Source organism: Corticium candelabrum, chromosome 16 (genome assembly GCF_963422355.1).
Source record: "Corticium candelabrum chromosome 16, ooCorCand1.1, whole genome shotgun sequence".
Classification (NCBI taxonomy): Eukaryota; Metazoa; Porifera; class Homoscleromorpha; order Homosclerophorida; family Plakinidae; genus Corticium; species Corticium candelabrum.
Genome location: NC_085100.1, coordinates 2,922,027 through 2,939,067, shown reverse-complemented (window position 1 = coordinate 2,939,067; position 17,041 = coordinate 2,922,027). Strand labels below are relative to the sequence as shown.

At 39.3% G+C, this 17,041-nt stretch overlaps 3 protein-coding genes across 3 annotated transcripts; 2 read left to right on the top strand and 1 right to left on the bottom strand.

Annotated features, from left to right (window-relative positions):
• Positions 1-220: 220 nt before the first annotated feature.
• Positions 221-860, bottom strand: LOC134192329 (NADH dehydrogenase [ubiquinone] 1 alpha subcomplex subunit 6-like). The gene is made up of 3 exons (XM_062661053.1): positions 731-860; positions 544-672; positions 221-474 (listed from the first exon to the last, which is right to left on the bottom strand). Exons 1-3 carry the CDS (start codon positions 833-835, stop codon positions 343-345), a joined length of 366 nt encoding a protein of 121 aa, XP_062517037.1. The 5' UTR covers positions 836-860; the 3' UTR covers positions 221-342.
• A 150-nt stretch (positions 861-1,010) lies between these two features.
• On the top strand, positions 1,011-9,560 carry LOC134191906 (CCR4-NOT transcription complex subunit 10-like). Its single transcript, XM_062660543.1, has 17 exons — positions 1,011-1,257; positions 1,367-1,456; positions 2,326-2,389; positions 2,457-2,518; positions 2,733-2,807; positions 2,880-2,954; positions 3,443-3,526; positions 4,048-4,509; positions 5,222-5,346; positions 5,658-5,924; positions 6,234-6,347; positions 7,332-7,456; positions 7,522-7,560; positions 8,957-9,081; positions 9,139-9,214; positions 9,285-9,372; positions 9,435-9,560. Exons 1-17 carry the CDS (start codon positions 1,015-1,017, stop codon positions 9,457-9,459), a joined length of 2,139 nt encoding a protein of 712 aa, XP_062516527.1. The 5' UTR covers positions 1,011-1,014; the 3' UTR covers positions 9,460-9,560.
• Positions 9,561-9,929: 369 nt separating this feature from the next.
• Positions 9,930-16,714, top strand: LOC134192181 (2-(3-amino-3-carboxypropyl)histidine synthase subunit 1-like). The gene is made up of 12 exons (XM_062660883.1): positions 9,930-10,023; positions 10,085-10,182; positions 10,404-10,473; positions 11,521-11,584; positions 12,020-12,141; positions 12,215-12,366; positions 13,438-13,559; positions 13,630-13,855; positions 14,332-14,432; positions 15,270-15,348; positions 16,248-16,352; positions 16,410-16,714. Exons 1-12 carry the CDS (start codon positions 9,930-9,932, stop codon positions 16,449-16,451), a joined length of 1,275 nt encoding a protein of 424 aa, XP_062516867.1. The 3' UTR covers positions 16,452-16,714.
• The last annotated feature ends 327 nt before the right edge of the window (positions 16,715-17,041 follow it).

Below are 17,041 nucleotides of genomic sequence, written 5' to 3'. Positions count from 1 at the left end.
CCTGGTCTTGCATGGCCAAGCCCCGCCCAAGTAAACATAAAAATAACTAATATATTTAATCACTTGAACCAATTTTCCGAAGTTCTCATGAAAAACCCGTTGGTGCAAGTCCCATTTTCAAAAGTTGGTTAGAACATTGCCCACCCGGCCCACCCTGCTCCACCAGCCCTGATTATTTGGTAACAAAATTTAGTTGGACAGCCCCGTCAAAGATGTGAACAACAAGTTTAGAATTCTAATTGCAAAATAACGAGACATTAAAATTGTTAAGGTGATGTATCATGATTTCGACTGCTACTGTGTAGATTATCCTACAGGTTCGACTCATTCCGCAATCACATGTTATTGTTCGTATCCTTCATAGAACTTTGATAAGAAGTCTGACGGTCTGGATGGCTCCGACTCACGAAAATATCTCATTATGTGCGTCCTCTGCTTCCAAATATTGTGCGTCTCCTCTAATTCCATTCTTCCCTAAGAGTACCGACGTCTCAGTTTCAATAATAATAATAATAATAATAATAATAATATTAATTAATTAACCTTGACGACCAACATGTCGATCACACGCGGATCTTTCACGTCCTTGTGTCGCAGAAACTCTTCTCTTAGCTTTTGATTTGCTTTCTTAACTGAGATATCAAGCGCAAATACTGAAACCGTGCGCGGAATCTTCGCAGAAAACAGAAATCAGCAGCCGGACCTATTGGGGCCTCATTAATAGTCTTACTTCTCTATACCATGCTCTGTATAGATTTAACGCACGCAATCGAGCTTCAGCAAACGACGTAGATAAGACCGGTTTCAAAGGAAGACGATGAGCAACGGACGCCATGACAGTTTTATCCGGGTCTTTAACGTTAGTCACGTGATCCCTAAAAATTTGATGCTTTTCAATTTGATGCACAAAAGCGTTATCAAATGTAAACTAAAAGTGATTTTTAGTAAATTGTAGTAAATACATTTTTATCCGGGAGATTACGTTAATTAATATCAATTATCTGCACGTTCACGATGGAGACAGAAGCAGCTTTGTGTTGCGACTTTACAGACGATGAACGTGCTCTGGCAGACCGAGCCTTGTCTCAATTTGAGTCTGGTCAGTACGACGCTGCAGTGTCTGTCTTGAGCAAGCTAAGCATGTCGAGAACTCATGACCCGCGCTTGATGCATAACAAAGCCGTTGCTGCATACCACGCCTCGGGATTAACACAAACTGATCGCTTTCGAATGGATTTGAATGAAGCTAGCTTTCAGGTCTGTCCAACTGCTGCGATGACGTCCATTTTGATGACGTCAAATTGTTGATGACGTCAGAATTGTGATTATGTTTTGTTATGACTTGTGCGTCTGTTGATGTGTGTAGCTAGAAAAGGATGCGACAGAGCTGGATGACGAGGTGGACGAAGTGGAGAAAGCTCTTGTGTCGTTCAATCAGGCTCTTATGCTGTTCTATGTAAGTTGCATGTTTATCAGTATAGTTAATTAACTAATTAATTTTATAGTTTGCAAACAAACTAAAACATTAAAATAGATATTAATGATCTACAGCTGCCCATCGATTGTGCCAATGTGTCGTTATGCCCCTCCATGATGGACAAGTGGGGTCTTTACCCCATCTGGGCGCCCACCAACCCGGCAGGTGATCCCTGCAGGGTACATGTTTCTGTGTAGTCCACTTGGCGATCAATGACTAGCCAATTCAATATAGATTGCAGGCATTACGGTGACCATGAACTCGTGAACAGCACACCTAGTGGATATCAATGACCACCAGGAAAGCGCTGAATGTCATCGTCAGCGGACTGTTCGCCAGACCACAGAAACTCCCCAACGACTGAAACGAGTCATAGTCTCATGGATAAAGCTAGAGAAACATGAGAAAGAAAGACAAACAAGTTTCATAATTTAGTAATGTCACTGGGGTTTGAACCCCAAACCATGGGTGGTAGCCATTGTTGCTAATCACTAAGCCAATTAATTTTAATTAATTAATTAGGTAATGTAGAGATCATGCTGTAAATCTAGAAATTTTGTACTCATGAAATTTTAGTTATTTTTGTACAGATACCTGGTTGTACTAAAATAACACGAATACTAAACTTTATAGGTAGATAGATGCACTTGAATTTGGCTACAGTACAGTACCGATGTCCGGTACTAAAACATGTGTACGAACTACCTCATGGGCAGAAGTACTAAATTTTATGAGTACTAAAATTTCTTGATTTACAGTATAGAATGAGGTTGACGTTAGGAAAGCTGCTGTCTGTGATGTACTCTTTAAAATGATACGATTCATTGATAATTTAAATTTTTGTGTAGCTTCGTCGGTATCATCAATCATTGCAGAAGTTAGAGAAACTCTTTAGAGTAATCGAGCCCCTAGGTGAGGCTGGAATGACGTTTTTGACATGAATTCTGATTTTTTTGATTTGTTGCTATTTTCTCAACAGAAGAGCAGGTTTCACTCAACATCTGTTTTCTTCTTTTGGAAACGTACCTTGTGCTGAGTCAGGTTTGTAATGTATGAATGTGTTGCATTGAAATATTCACAAATGAGGAATATAATTCATTCATGCATGCACACACACACACACACACACACACACACACACACACACACACACACAGACTGTATACTTCATGTGAGTTATATGTTTGTAGGTATCTCAAACTGTTGAAAGGGTTTGACTACTTTGTAACATTGTCGTGCATGGTTGGTTGTATAGGTTGACAAGGCAACTCAGGTTGTTGCTTACTTGGACAAGCTGCTGGTTGAGAGCAGAATGATGGAAAAGTTTGAGGTTAGTTGTAAATTTAGTGACAGTGGTGATACTACGATATGGTTGAAGTGGTAAACAGGAGTTTTTGTTTAGAGTATGGAGATGAGGGAGTCATCGCCTGGGGCGTCCAGTCATCGTATTGATCCTAATTTATTGCTTCTTCATCACGTGAGTATAGAATTTTTCCCTGTGTGTGTGTGTGTGTGTGTGTGTGTGTGTGTGTGTGTGTGTGTGTGTGTGTGTGTGTGTCAGTGTGTGTGTGTGTGTGTGTGTGTGTGTGTGTGTGTCAGTGTGTGTGTGTGTGTGTCAGTGTGTGTGTGTGTGTGTGTGTGTGTGTGTGTGTGTGTCTGTGTGTGTCTGTGTCTGTGTGTGTCTGTGTCTGTGTGTGTCTGTGTCTGTGTTGTCTTATCGCTATTACTGTAGACAGGTAGAAAACATAGACAGACAGACAGGCAGGCAGACAGACAGATGTTTAGAGTTTGACCAATCAACTGAGTATTATTATTGACATGCTTGTTCTGCAGTGGAATCTGAAATCATTTTTGCATGAATACGTAACACAAGTTTCATATAGAATTGGATGTCATGTCAGTTTGCCACTGTAATAACTATCTGTTTATGTATGATAACCTCAACTGGCTATGTTTGTGTTCCAGTATAAAGCCAGATTGTATGTCATTCAACGAAGCATGAAGGCATGCAAACGGGAAATCAAGGTTCTAATGGACAGTGGTGATGCTGTGAGTTTGAAATCTAGTTGTATGCGTATTGAGTCTGACGTTGTGTACATTAACTAATGAGCAATCTGCTGATTTCTCTTTGTGTAAATGATTGTGTTTGTTTGGCTGCGGTTGTCAATTTATTTGTGCATCTGTTGTTTGTTGTTTGTCTGTCTGTCAATTTCATTTATTGAAACACAAACTCTATGTTACATTTCTAACACTAAATGCAAACAAGCTACTGAGTTCAGCTTTAGTTTAATGCAAGCTACTTTGATGGTCTCTATTTTATATGTTCTCATCTACTTCTCCATGGAAGATATGACTGTCTGTTTGTTGTTTGTTTGTCTGTCTGTTGTTTGTTTGTCTGTCTGTTGTTTGTTTGTCTGTCTGTCTGTCTGTCTGTTGTTTGTCTGTCTGTCTGTCTGTCTGTCTGTTGTTTGTCTGTCTGTTGGCTGTCTGTCTGTCTGTCTGCTTGTCTGTCTCAAGTACTTGACAGTTACTGTACAGGTACATGGAGTTTTGCCTTTTCTGTCTGTTAGCAATCCCCGTCAATACTTTATCTAAAAGCTGAATTGGAGTATGTCCGCCAGAACTACCGCAAGAGCATTCGTGTTCTCAACTCATCTCCTCGTTTGCCAGTCGTTCTAGAAACTGGTGAATGCCTTCCATCTCTTTACTTCAATAATTTGGGCTGCATTCATGCTGGCATGAAAAAGCACAATCTTGCTGCATACTACTTTAAACAAGCTCTTGAAGAGAACAGTCGTGCAGTGGCAATGATGGGAACTGTTGATAAAGCAGCTCCACTGACAGGAAGACCGTTGCGGTGTCTCTCATTGAACAAACGTTATGAGCTGCTTCATAATCTAGGGACTCAGTTGCTGTGTGCTGGGATACCATTAGAAGCTTTCGACTGCATTTTGGAGGCTGTACAAGTTTTCCACACGAATCCTAGACTGTGGCTCAAGTTGGCTGAGTGTTGTGTGAAGGCAAGGGAAATGGTAAGGAGTGAAGTGAATGGGAAATGTTAACGACATGTTGGCGTAATGCACAATGGTTGTTGTGGAAATGCAATTTTTGGGTTTATATTAATTTGTCTAATGCATTTTGTTTTTGCCATATTTATAATGTTTGTGCTAAATACTATGGTTTAGTTGACTTAATTTTCTTCACTAGGTTAGATTAGTACCAGGTTTGTCATCTATTGATGGTGATGCTTGTGACAGACACGTTTAAGTACTTATCAAGAGCACTCACTTGCTCACTTGCACATGAACAATGAAATGGAATGAAATGTATTACACAGCATGTGCTCATAGTAGAAATTTTCAACAAAGTTGTAGTACAGAAGATTGAAATCAATGAGGTGTGAGCTAAGCGGCAACTTATGCAGATGCATTTGACTTCTATTGGAGCAATCAATATGTTGGCTATTTAGTGATGTGGCTGATCTGCTGGAAAATACAGTGAACAGATTACTTGCATAACAAACCATTTTGTGTGCTTGTGAGCCTACCCTTAGCCTTGCTGAGTGATACACATCACGTCTCTCACACATCAGAGATGTAGTAGTGGTACATGTAAGCTGAAACATCAAATTTTTATGTCAGAAAACTTAGGCAAGTGTATTACTATTTTGATCTATATTTCACTTGTTACCAACTAAAATTGTAGTACATGTACATCAAATTTTGAAGTGTTTTGTTGTGTTAGGAGGAGCACATGTTGTTTAGCTCTCAGCAGTCTGGTCGTAAGAGTGTGGTAGTACAAGGAGTCGTTGGCACCGGTCCACATCGCAAAATCGTTGTAGCATCACCGAGTCACACTGCAAGGCAAAGGTGGTTGTGTTTCATGTTTGTATTTCACGTTCATCCAATGTTTGCTGTTGGTCTGTCAGTCAGTCGGTCTGTCTATCTGTCAGTTTGTCTGTTTGTCTGTCTCTCTGTCTCTCTGTTTGTCTGTCTCTCTCTGTCTCTCTGGTTGTCTGTTTGTCTCTCTGTTTGTCTGTATCTCAGTTTGTCTGTCTCTCTGTTTGTCTGTCTAGTGTTTGCCTGTCAATCACTATTTGTACTTGTTTCTGTAGTGCTACTCAATTGTTGTGTTTTGTCTTCTTAGTTTGCCATGTTCTTATGTTTTGCTTCTTGTGTAGCACTCATGGCCAGTCAGCAGCCATGCCCACACCTTCTCTGGAATTTGCTAACATTTGTCTTCGAAATGCTTGGCAACTGTTGCCTCAATTGAACTCGGCAACAGAGAGTTCACCGCCTCCCATCCATGTTGAACAGTCTGGTGTATCAGGTGATCCTGGCGAACTGGTGACTGGAGATGCTAGGCGAGGAAAAGACAGTGGACAACACACAGTTGTGTCAGCAACATCAATGCTGCCCATGAGGGCTCAAGAAATCAACGGTTTAAGGTGACATTGTGTGCTTGCTTGCCTGCCTGCCTGTTTGTCTATTTGTCTGTCTCTGTCTGTCTGTCTGTCTGTCTGTCTGTCTGTCTGTTTGTCTGTCTGTTGGCTTGGCTTTTTGTCTATGTATTTATGTATGTACGTATGTTTGTGTGTATGTATATTCGTGTGTATGTATGGTTGTCTACTCATGTATTTGCATAAGTTCAATGACTGGTTGTTTGCCTGTCATTTTCCTTTATAGTCGGTCTATCTTCGTTGTTTGCAGGTTTAGCTTTGTGTTTGTGATGCTTAACAGTCAACATTGCTCATTAGGTCTGCCATCTTGGCATGCAGCAGTTACGTTGCATTAGGCTTGGGTGACTACGTCAGCACTCTGGAGTATGGCCAGCAGCTGTTTTCACAGCCTAAACTGCCAGGACTACTAAGGTACTGTACTACATAATGATATCGTTGTGACCTAAGTTCATAAGAAACATAGTAAAAGTTTGGAAGATACAAAAAGTTTGTGCAAGTTGGCTGACAACCCAGGGGCATAGCAAGCATATTTGAAGTGGTTGGGTCTAACGCGCGTGAGAAGGCGTGGTTATGTCACGTGACAAAGCATAATTAGCGTGCGCTATTTTTAAACTAGTCCACACCAATTAATTAATCTATTTGTACGTACCAATAGTTCTTAGTCTATGTTCTGGCTGTGCCACAAACTGGTCATGGACAACTTGAAGATCCATACTATCTACTTCATCTTTGCTATTTACTCTAACTAGATAATATATTTAATCATCTATACCTAAACCAGAAGTTGCAGCAGTCGCCTGCTGGCAAAACTCATTTTTCTAAAATCAAAGGCGGTGGGCCCTCTCTCTCACTTCCTTGCAACGTAACATTTGCTGAAACTTTTAGTCTACTTGATCATGTACATGTGATGTATGTATATGTGACATACTGTACATTATCTTTTGAACTTTGTAGGTAGGTCATACAGACTAAATATATAGTTTTACGTCAGTGCCTACATTACTCGCTAACCTCCCGCATGCCCCTTCCCTAGACGCCTGTGCATGCGTTAGCCGCCATATTGTCACGTGTTCATCTCGTGCATCCATGTGGCAACTGCCAACAAGTATACGTACTATGATTCTGATGTGTGTTATAGTGTGTAGTCATTTTTAAACATGAGCCTGTGAAACCTACTGACTACAATAACGTGGTACTATAAATTATGAGTAACATAATGTGTTAATATTAAACAGATACCGCATAAACTTGTACCGCTCGCACCTAAATTTAGGAAGAGGCTGACGGGAAACTATGTATGTAGTTTGTATGGCCTTAATGGTAGTCACTATATCTGGTAGTTATGTTTGTCGTGTGACGCGTGTGTGACGTTTCATTTATTGTGTTGTGTTATAGGTACTTGGGCCATATATATGTTGCCGAGGCTCTTGTTAGTCAGGGCAGAATCACTGAAGCCGTGCAGCATCTCTCGCCCGAGACCATTGTTGATGTTGGTCTCACTACTTCTGCCAATGAAGGAGGTTAGCGAAAGTGTGACTTTAGGTAGTAGGTACATACTTTGTATGTTACATTTGTTTACTTGCAGAAAAGTCAAATGCAGGGCAAAGTGAAGAGTCAATCGACGGTAAGATGGCTGATTATTTGAGATAGATGTTAAATGTAGCAATAGATAATTAAGTGACAATTTATTTTTGAACGTTTTGTGCTAGTAAGACAACTGCTTTGATAGTTTTAGGAATCTGTTTATATTGAGGTTTGATGCAATATTGTTGCAATAACTATTAATTCTAATTGTCCAGAGGTGTAGCGTGGGCATGGGCTTGACCAGGCTATAGCCTCCAGCATTTGTAGGCTTGGTCTTTTAAATAGTTAATGCTTGGAAATGCACTTTAATTAAATATGGGATACCAAGGCTTCACGTATGAGTTACATGTCCATTTGTATCTATAGTGGACAAAGGCGTTTATTAATAAATTTATTGATCAAACTTATAAGAGACGTTTAGATAGACTGCATGTAAATATACAGTAACAAGGGAGTGCTAAACACAAGCGTACAGTCTATACCTAGCTCCCGATAGCAAGGTTTCCATTTGCCTGTTTGCCTTGGCGTGTCCTTGTCAATTATTCTTTTAGCAGACATGCATACACCAGTCAGTCTTGTAGTAGGTCTCTGAAGTAGACATGTTTCAACCAGGCATTTGCACACGTGTCTATAGATGTATAGCTATAACCATGCGTTTATACGAGTATATGTACAATGTGCATGGGACCACAGTCTTGGTAATAAAAAGTGGACGTGTCCTGTAGCATTCTGAAATCTAACCCCCATTTCTAGAGGACACGCTACGCCCTTGAATTGTCCGCAAACGTTTGCTCAGTACGGGTAGTTTTAAAGTTTGTTTCTGCAGCGTCAATAGATGTATGAGGTTTAGGTGTACATTCAAACTTCATTATTTCCACACCCGATAATCCAAGATCGTCAATTTCTGACGAAGGTACACGTCAAACCAATTTACATGGGTTACTGTGTGTGTGTTTGTTACCAATAATCCGACACTCACGTTATACTAGTCCGACAGAACCAGCGTGACAAACATGGTCGGAATAACGAGGTTTGACTGTAGTGAGTCACCTTGCCTATGTACCAGATAGCTGAGAAAATGCTAGATATTACTTGGGCTAAGGCTTCTACATTGTGTGTGTGTGTGTGTGTGTGTGTGTGTGTGTGTGTGTGTGTGTGTGTGTGCGTGTGTGTGTGTGTGTGTGTGTGTGTGTGTGTGTGTGTGTGTGTGTGTACTAGTGTCTATTGTTAACTTATTTGTTGTCCCGATTTGTTTAGTTGTTGCTATTTTGTGCGAGTAAATTACTTGCAAGTAATGGGTGTAATATCTGGAACAAGTCACTTAGAGCAAGTTTTCTTGTCAGTAGAGGGAGCAATGTAGAGCTCTCAACTTGTAGAAATGTGTGACATTGACCAATGTGTTTACTGTGTGTGTGTGTGTATTCTTTACTTTGTAGGTCTTGTTCCCGGCTACTCATTTAATTGGACTGTGCCTTGTGCAAAAATGATGATGTTTCTCAATTTGGCAACAGCATTTTGTCTACGTAAAGAGTTTGACAAAGCCAGAAGATCTTTACAGCAGGTTGTTATGTTATTTTGCATGGATACTGAATAAATTGTTGATTTGGGCTGTTGGTAGGCAACCTCGTTGGTGAAGAGTAGTGACACTCCTCCTCAGGCTGTTCTACTGGCTGTTTACATTGAACTACAGACTGGTAAAACAGGATTGTGGACTTGCTAATTGGTGTACTAATTGCTCATTTTGGGTGTCACGTGATGCTTTAGGTAATGTGTCATCTGCAGTGCAGCTGTTGAAGAAGAATCAGACTGGAATGAGTGGAAGGTCGAGCGAGAGGAGCAACAAACGACGAAAGTGAACGATCAGGGTTCTCATAGATAGCCGAGTGTGAAACTAAAATGGTCTTGGTGTTGTAGTTTGTTTCTCAGAAAAAATGTATGAAAGTACTGTACTACAGAAATGTATGAGTACTATTGTGTAGCAAAACACACACACACACACACACACACACACACACACACACACACACACACACACACACACACACACACACACACACACACACACACACACACACACACACACACACCGCTTTTGACGTTTCCAAGACCGAGGCAGTATGTTTTTCCACATGCACATTAATATAATATTATTGTCATTGGCACTATGTCTCATAAAAATGTGGGTGTTGCTATATTGAATGTAAGATTTTAGTTAAAATCAACGTACCAAGCCAAATTTTGTTGTCGTGAATTCATGCATTTGGTTCAGAAGTTTGTTCTTTATTTATCTTCATCTACTCTGTTTGTTTGTTTATTTATATATACACACAATTGCGCGCAAACAACACATCACACTACATTTTCTTACCTATAGTTACTATATTACCCGTATGTCACGTGGTTTGCAGCATGGCCGCTGAAAACACTGAATGTCCCTGCAGCTCAGGAGCCACAATACCAGCCGATGAGCAATGCTCTGTAACTTCCGGCTCATTAGTAGCAGGTACGTGAGCAGCAGTTTTCTATTCAACACTTGAGACGCTGATCGTTGCGTTTGAAATTAGCGAATACGAAACAGCGTAAGCGTGTAGTCAGAAAAGCTGCCGGTCAAGTGCCGTCTGATATTGTCAATAACGTAGAGCTACAAACTGCCATAAAAGCGGTAATGAACTGATGGAGAATGTGTGTGTGTGTGTGTGTGTGTGTGTGTGTGTGTGTGTGTGCGTGCGCGCACTGTGTGTGTGCATTGTGTGTGTGTGTGTGTGTGTGTGTGTGCACTGTGTGTTTGCGTGTGTGTGTGTGTGTGTGTGCGCGCGCACTGTGTGTGTGCGCGCATGTGTACTTCATTGATTCGGTTGGTCATTCTTTCGCTATTGGTGACAGTTGCCTAGCAACTACAATTTCGAGATTTACAAGACTGTGTGGAAAGTGCGACAGGCCACAGCAACACGAGGTTTGAATTTCTTGTAGTGCTTGTTTTTTGGTAGCCGATTCTGTGAATTTGGAACTTATTGATAGTAACTAGTTGACAGGAATTTTAATTAATGTCACTGCAGCAAGTTACAGTAAACATACAGCAGAGTCAACTGAAAATGTGAGGAACATTAAATTTGGATGCCCAGGCAATGTCCTACTATCTACTAGAGAAGTTGTGGATTCGTTGTGTGTGGTTTTCACTGTCTTGTGCTGCAATTTTGTTGCCAAGTGTGTGTAATAAGGTTACCAAGCAGATGATCACTACTTCGAGTCCAAAGGGTGTTTCCATGGAAATGGTAAAAACACCCTTGGATCTGCAACTGTTAATAAGTAATCGTGTTTGACATCTAGATGCCATGTGTGTTTGTTATTTGATTGAACTTTTTGGGATAAAACAATCCTAGTTGTTGTCCATATCTTTTTGATAACTTGTGGCTGTAGGAAGGAGTCTGGTGTACAGTGTTATGGTCGATCTAGATGTGAGGTCTAAGGGAGAAAGGCAAACTGTAGCTTAAACTTGTTTCGTGCATTGCAAGCCTGGTTCAACATTTACATATAAACAACCACTCCAAGGCTACGGCCAAACTTCATGCCTCTCTCTAGCTACGTATGCTATTGCTGGTGTACTGATGAACCACATGGAAATGCAAATCTAAAGTGACACTTGTGATTGATTGATACTTAAATATTTACTTAGTGTTCTTAGATAGCATGATTGATACATTGCCATTTGCTATCTGCACACCTCACGGCATGTTAGCTTGTGTTCCTGAAGTTTATGGTCATGACTGCATGAAATGTATCCTTTTGATTGTTGCACCACATGGAACATTATCTGATTTGTGTGTGTGTGTGTGTGTGTATGTGTGTGTGTGTGTGTGTGTGTGTGTGTGTGTGTGTGTGTGTGTGTGTGTGTGTGTGTGTGTGTGAATTAGGAATTTAGAAATAAGAAGGAATTTTTATTGTGCACAACAATACACCTTGAACCTCAGGTTTGTGATGGTTTGCTTTGGTTCTGTTCTAGTTGCATTGCAGTTTCCAGAAGGTTTGCTAATGTTTGCCACAACAATAGCTGACATAATAGAAAGGTATGTGACATTCTAACAGTATCTAGCCACAGGCGATAACTCACTTTAATTGACAATATAGTCAGATAGCATGTAAAATTATTAGGATTTACCTTGCCAAGAGTGGCATGCTTTCTAACACAAATAACACATGTATGACTTTTGCAACTGTTTTAATATATAGAGATATTGCTCTTGCAGACAGGAGTTTCTTGGATCTCAAATTTGACCTTGTACATGCAATGGGCTGAGAAACAAGACAGTCTAATAATATAAACAATGAAAGCTTGTCTAGACAAGAAGTTTTGTGTCATTATATTGTGTTGGAGGTAGCAATAAAAGTTCGTTGTTCATGGATTTGTAAGCACAGTGCTTTGCTCTAGCAGTTTGTGTTAATTATTCTAAAAACGAAGGCAATACATTAATTGCAATGGGTAAGTGTTGTATTTTGTTTAGGTTTACCTCTGCTGACACCCTGATAATGGGAGATGTAACATATGGTGCATGTTGCATTGACGATTTTACGGCTAAGGCTCTAGGCGCAGACTTCCTTGTTCACTATGGTCACAGTTGTCTTGGTAACTGCAATACAATGATGCCACAGTTGAATAGGATTATCACTCACAGTGACTCAATTTCCTGTATCTGCAGTTCCCATTGATACAACCGAGATTACTACACTCTATGTATTTGTTGATATCAAATTGGATGCCCAGCATTTTGTCGACACGATCAGACATAACTTTCGGCGTGAAGAGAGGTTGGCTCTAGTTGGCACTATTCAGTTCGTATCAACTTTGCAGGCAAGCAGATGTCATTGCTTTATTACTGCGTGTAGGCAGTAGCCATTGTGACGTAGTTAGTGTGATTGACAATAAAAGTGATGGCGTGACCGCATGTTTAAATGGTAACAGAATCTGGGAAATATCTAGAACCTACAGATGTTCTGCTGTAAGAGACAATATTTTGCTGTCTGGTCTGCTGCATACATTTCTGTTGGGTCTTTTTATGCAGTTTGTCTAGCATTGAAAGCTCTGCTGTTTCTTTTAATGTGGAAATATTATCTTTGCAAGATAATCATGTCTAATGGATTTCAGTCATGTATTTGTTTGGTTATCATGTAGCTGTAATTGCTTTTGTGATTTCTAGACTACCTAATGATTTGCTAGTAGTAGCAATAACATTTAGGTTAGAGCACTAGCATTTGTCATTTGATGCGTTCACACTGACCGTCATGTCGTCGTATTTCTTACTTAGAGAAGTCTTCTTTAGACTCAGTTGCATTCACACCTACATTTCATTCTTAGAACAAGTGACTTTGCCATGTGCCTTATTTTGTCCCTAGCTTCAAGTGTCCTTGAGTCAAGGCTGCTTGATAAATGTGATCACGCACTTATAGTTTTTTCTAGTTATAGGTGGTTTATGGTCATGTTGCTATCTTTTCAAAGTACACATTGTTTTTTATTCAGTAAGTGTTAATATGCAGAGTGTACCTCATGTGAAGGATAGAGATATTGTTATTGTTGTATAAATTTTGATGGCAACATTGACTGATTAGGTCTAGCCTTGTACCAGATCCTCTTGTGCCATCTGTCTGTCTGTTTGTTTATTTGTTGTCTGTATATGTGTTTGTCTGTTTGTTTGTCTGTCTGTCTGTGGGTTTGTCTATTTGTTTGTTGTATGTCTGTCTGTCTGTCGGTTTGTCTATTTGTTTGTTGTATGTCTGTGTGTCCGTCTGTCTGTTTGTCTGTCTGTTGGCATACCTCTGTGCATGTATGTATGTATGTATGTTTGTTTGTTTGTTTGTTTGTCTGTATATTGGTCAGCCTGTTATCAGTAGTAATCTGTGTGTGATGAGTTCTTAATTATTGCAGGCAGTCTACGAAATGCTTTCCAAAGAATATGACTTGGTTTTGCCACAAGTGAAACCTCTCTCGCCAGGAGAACTGCTTGGCTGCACTTCACCCAGACTTCCTAAAGATATAGATGCTTTGGTGTAAGAGCAACAGCAATGTTTATGACTAGTCCATGCTATTTTTTATTATTTAATGTTATTGGGTGTACAGTTATCTAGCTGATGGGCGCTTTCACTTGGAATCTATCATGATCTCTAACCCATCAGTTCCTGCTTTTAAGTACGACCCATACAGCAAAATATTTAGCCGGGAGTATTACGATCATGAAACAATGATTGGAGTGAGACAAGCAATGATTGAAAGAGCATCTAAAGCCAAGAGATTTGGCTTGATTTTAGGGACTTTAGGTCGACAGGGTAATCCCAAAGTATTGCAGGTGAGTAGTTGAATGACATCTATTGAAGCAGACAAACAAATGACAGACAGACAGACAGACAGACACTGAGAGACAGACAATGTGTTAACTTTTTAAAACAATTTTAGAGGAACTTTTTTAATGTTTGAAGGATTACAGAAAGTATTTTGAGCCAGTCAGTTATGAATTCTACTTGTGAATTCTACTTTTGAACTTCGGTGCAATGTGTCTTCCTTTGTGTACATCCAGAATTTTCTTGGTTTTTGTTCTCCAATTTTGAATGCTTTTTCAATTGTACTGCTTCTTCTTGTGTTGCCACAACGATGATTTGACATACAGGCAGACATACATGTCTGAACAGCCAGTTATGTTGACTAGCAGCTGTAGCTAGACTTGAATACAGAGAGGACTATAGGCTTGTGCATGCCAAATACATCTGTACAGACAAGTGTTTTACTGTAAACAACATTGCAGGTAATCTTGTTTTGTGTATGTAGGATTTGGAGGAAAAGATAAAGCTTGCTGGATTAGAGTGCATCACTGTCTTGATGTCAGAAATATTTCCTGAAAAGCTGAAGCTTTTTCCGGATATTGATGCGTAAGCATTCTCGTATTTGCCAAATATATCTTCAGTACTTTGTTGAAATTGTGGGAAAGAAAAATGTGTAGAATAGATGTTCAGTTAGACTGCACTTTATTTGGAAGACTCTTTCATTATCTAAGCTGCAGGAGTTGGAAAATGATGCACACTAATGCTTGCCTAAACTGATGTTTCATGGCTAGAATGAACTGTTCCTTCATTTCTCATCTTTTCTTGTTTGAGTCGAAAGCTGTTTTTTTATCTTCTTGTTGATTCTTTGTTTCACAATCTACTACAGTGCGACTCACATGGCTCATTACAAGCATTATGAATAGTGTATCTTGTAGCAATGAACTAGAGTTGACAGAACCATCGATCCTATACGAACAGAAGTCTTACTTGATGCATGTTCCTCGATTGATCGTATTCGGTCGTAATCAATATATCCATCTTTGAACCAAGTTCCTTCTCACCAATGATGTCTCCAAATGTGTGTGCAATACATATGTATGTATGTATTTCTAGAGTGCAGTGGCCAATGCTAACGTAAACGAAGTCTTTTTGTAGTCTAAATTGCCTGAGATGCAATGGTGATCTTTCAATATTTAGATACGGAAGTCACTGGAGATCATTAATAGAAAGACTCTCACGAGAATAAATTAGTTCAATACTACATTAGCAGTAATAGTAACTACGCATACTTGCACTAAGATCTTATTTCATGTTTGTGAAAATTATTTTCAATAATTTACACATTTCTATCATTTTTCATTGTTTTAAAACGAGAATATTTGAATGGAACTTGTTATGTAGGCAAGTCTATCTGTTTAATTAATTATATGTCTTATATTATAGGTGGGTCCAGATTGCGTGTCCTAGGCTCTCAATTGACTGGGGCCAAGAATTTGATAAACCACTTTTGACACCATACGAGGTAGGTTGGCTGTGCTATGCATGACAGGCTGTAGTCAGTACTTATTATTAACACAGTTTTGGCACAACTTGCTGTTGGATTTTTATTGACCATTACTTTCTATAATGAACATTTGTTGCAATCTTTATTAAAGAAAGGTTTGTTTATAAGTCAATTACACCTAATGTTGCAGTATTATATAAACCTTTGCTTCAAGACATAGATAGATGCAATTTAACGTGTAAACGCAGCGTTAATATCATAAAGTGTATTTGTTTCAACAGGGGTATAATGCCACACACCCAAAAACATTAAATATCTTAATGGATTATAGTTGTACAGCAAACTTTTTTTGCTGTACATTCCCATTCTTGCCGTTTTGTCGTTAGTGAAACGCTTTGTGCTTGTGAATGTGTTCTAATGTGACCATGTGCCACATAATTGACAAAGAAACATCATCAAACAGATTGACACTAAACAGCATGTGAAGATATTGAAATGTTTAGTAGGTTTGCGTGTACAGTAAGTGTATGTAGTATGTTTATTGAGAAGCAGAACGATGCTGCTGTATACTCTGTTGGAAGTAGCAGAACAAGTGGCCTTTGCAAAAAGAGGCATAGGACAACTACAAGTGACCAATTGTGTCAACTATTTGATCTCCATTTTTACACTCCTTGTTTCAATTGATATGGTGCATGCAGGTGTTGTATTCGTTAATAATGAACCAGATAACAGCACAAACTCCTGACATGTTTGTGATTGAGCCATTTTGATAATTTTTGTATTAGGTCGTAAACAGTGTGTAGTGGTATGGTATACAATGTGTAACGATTATGTGAAATATATTATGTAATTTGTGTTGATTGACTGATTATTTGTATTAGACTTGTGTGTGCCAATAGTGTGTACTTTATCATTAGGCTATGGTTGCAATTGGGCATGTGCAATGGCAAGATATCTATCCTATGGATTTCTATTCCAGTTCAAGTCTTGGCCCTTGGACTCCTAACCATCCAACTCATAAGGTGTGTCTCCAAAACTGTAAAACGATTTGCCCTGCTTAGTACCTGCATTGTGTGTAGCCTCCTCGGAAATCTAAAAGGACTGAAAAGCCCAACAATTGATCTAGTGTGAGTACGGTATTCAAGATTCACGTCAATTCTAATTGACTGAATTATTTCTATTTATTTATTGTAACTAGACTGACAATACTTTTAGATATTTGTTGTAAGTATAGTACTTGTAGATCCCAGTGAAAACGTAGGTATGCCATACTTTCCCAGCAATAGTACAAACATTCACCAATGAAGATCTGTTACAGATTATGTTTATATTTGCTGTTACTAACACCGCCTCTGATCATGTTATGTTTTAATACAGACGTATAAATGCAACATTTCAGTATCCATTGCCATCGAGGTTGTCATTCTCGTTGGGCTTAGTCAAATATTGTACACGCGAGTGTGCATGTTTCCCCAAGAGGTGGATCAGATGGGGATATACTGTAAGATGAGCTATGCTTTACAATACTGCCACAATATGATACACTTTGGGTCAATGTCTGTTAGGCTCCTATCAAACATCAACATTTGCAAACAGATTTGTATAGACACTAACCTTTTCCTATTTGCATTTATCTTGACTTACTATGTCTATTAAAGAGCCATTAGATGTTTAAGAACAGGCGTAAGTAAGTAAACAGCACGTGTGACAT

Bases quoted from the DNA above. Each gene is read 5' to 3' on its own strand.
- LOC134191906 (XM_062660543.1), top strand. From the start codon at position 1,015: ATGGAGACAGAAGCAGCTTTGTGTTGCGACTTTACAGACGATGAACGT. The intron at 1,258-1,366 runs GTCTGTCCAACT...TGATGTGTGTAG, and splicing joins TGAATGAAGCTAGCTTTCAG to CTAGAAAAGGATGCGACAGA. The intron at 9,082-9,138 runs GTTGTTATGTTA...GGCTGTTGGTAG, and splicing joins CCAGAAGATCTTTACAGCAG to GCAACCTCGTTGGTGAAGAG.
- LOC134192329 (XM_062661053.1), bottom strand. From the start codon at position 835: ATGGCGTCCGTTGCTCATCGTCTTCCTTTGAAACCGGTCTTATCTACG. The intron at 673-730 runs GTAAGACTATTA...TTTTCTGCGAAG, and splicing joins ACAGAGCATGGTATAGAGAA to ATTCCGCGCACGGTTTCAGT. The intron at 475-543 runs GTTAATTAATTA...CGGTACTCTTAG, and splicing joins TCGACATGTTGGTCGTCAAG to GGAAGAATGGAATTAGAGGA.
- LOC134192181 (XM_062660883.1), top strand. From the start codon at position 9,930: ATGGCCGCTGAAAACACTGAATGTCCCTGCAGCTCAGGAGCCACAATA. The intron at 10,183-10,403 runs GTAATGAACTGA...TATTGGTGACAG, and splicing joins TACAAACTGCCATAAAAGCG to TTGCCTAGCAACTACAATTT. The intron at 10,474-11,520 runs GTTTGAATTTCT...GTTCTGTTCTAG, and splicing joins ACAGGCCACAGCAACACGAG to TTGCATTGCAGTTTCCAGAA.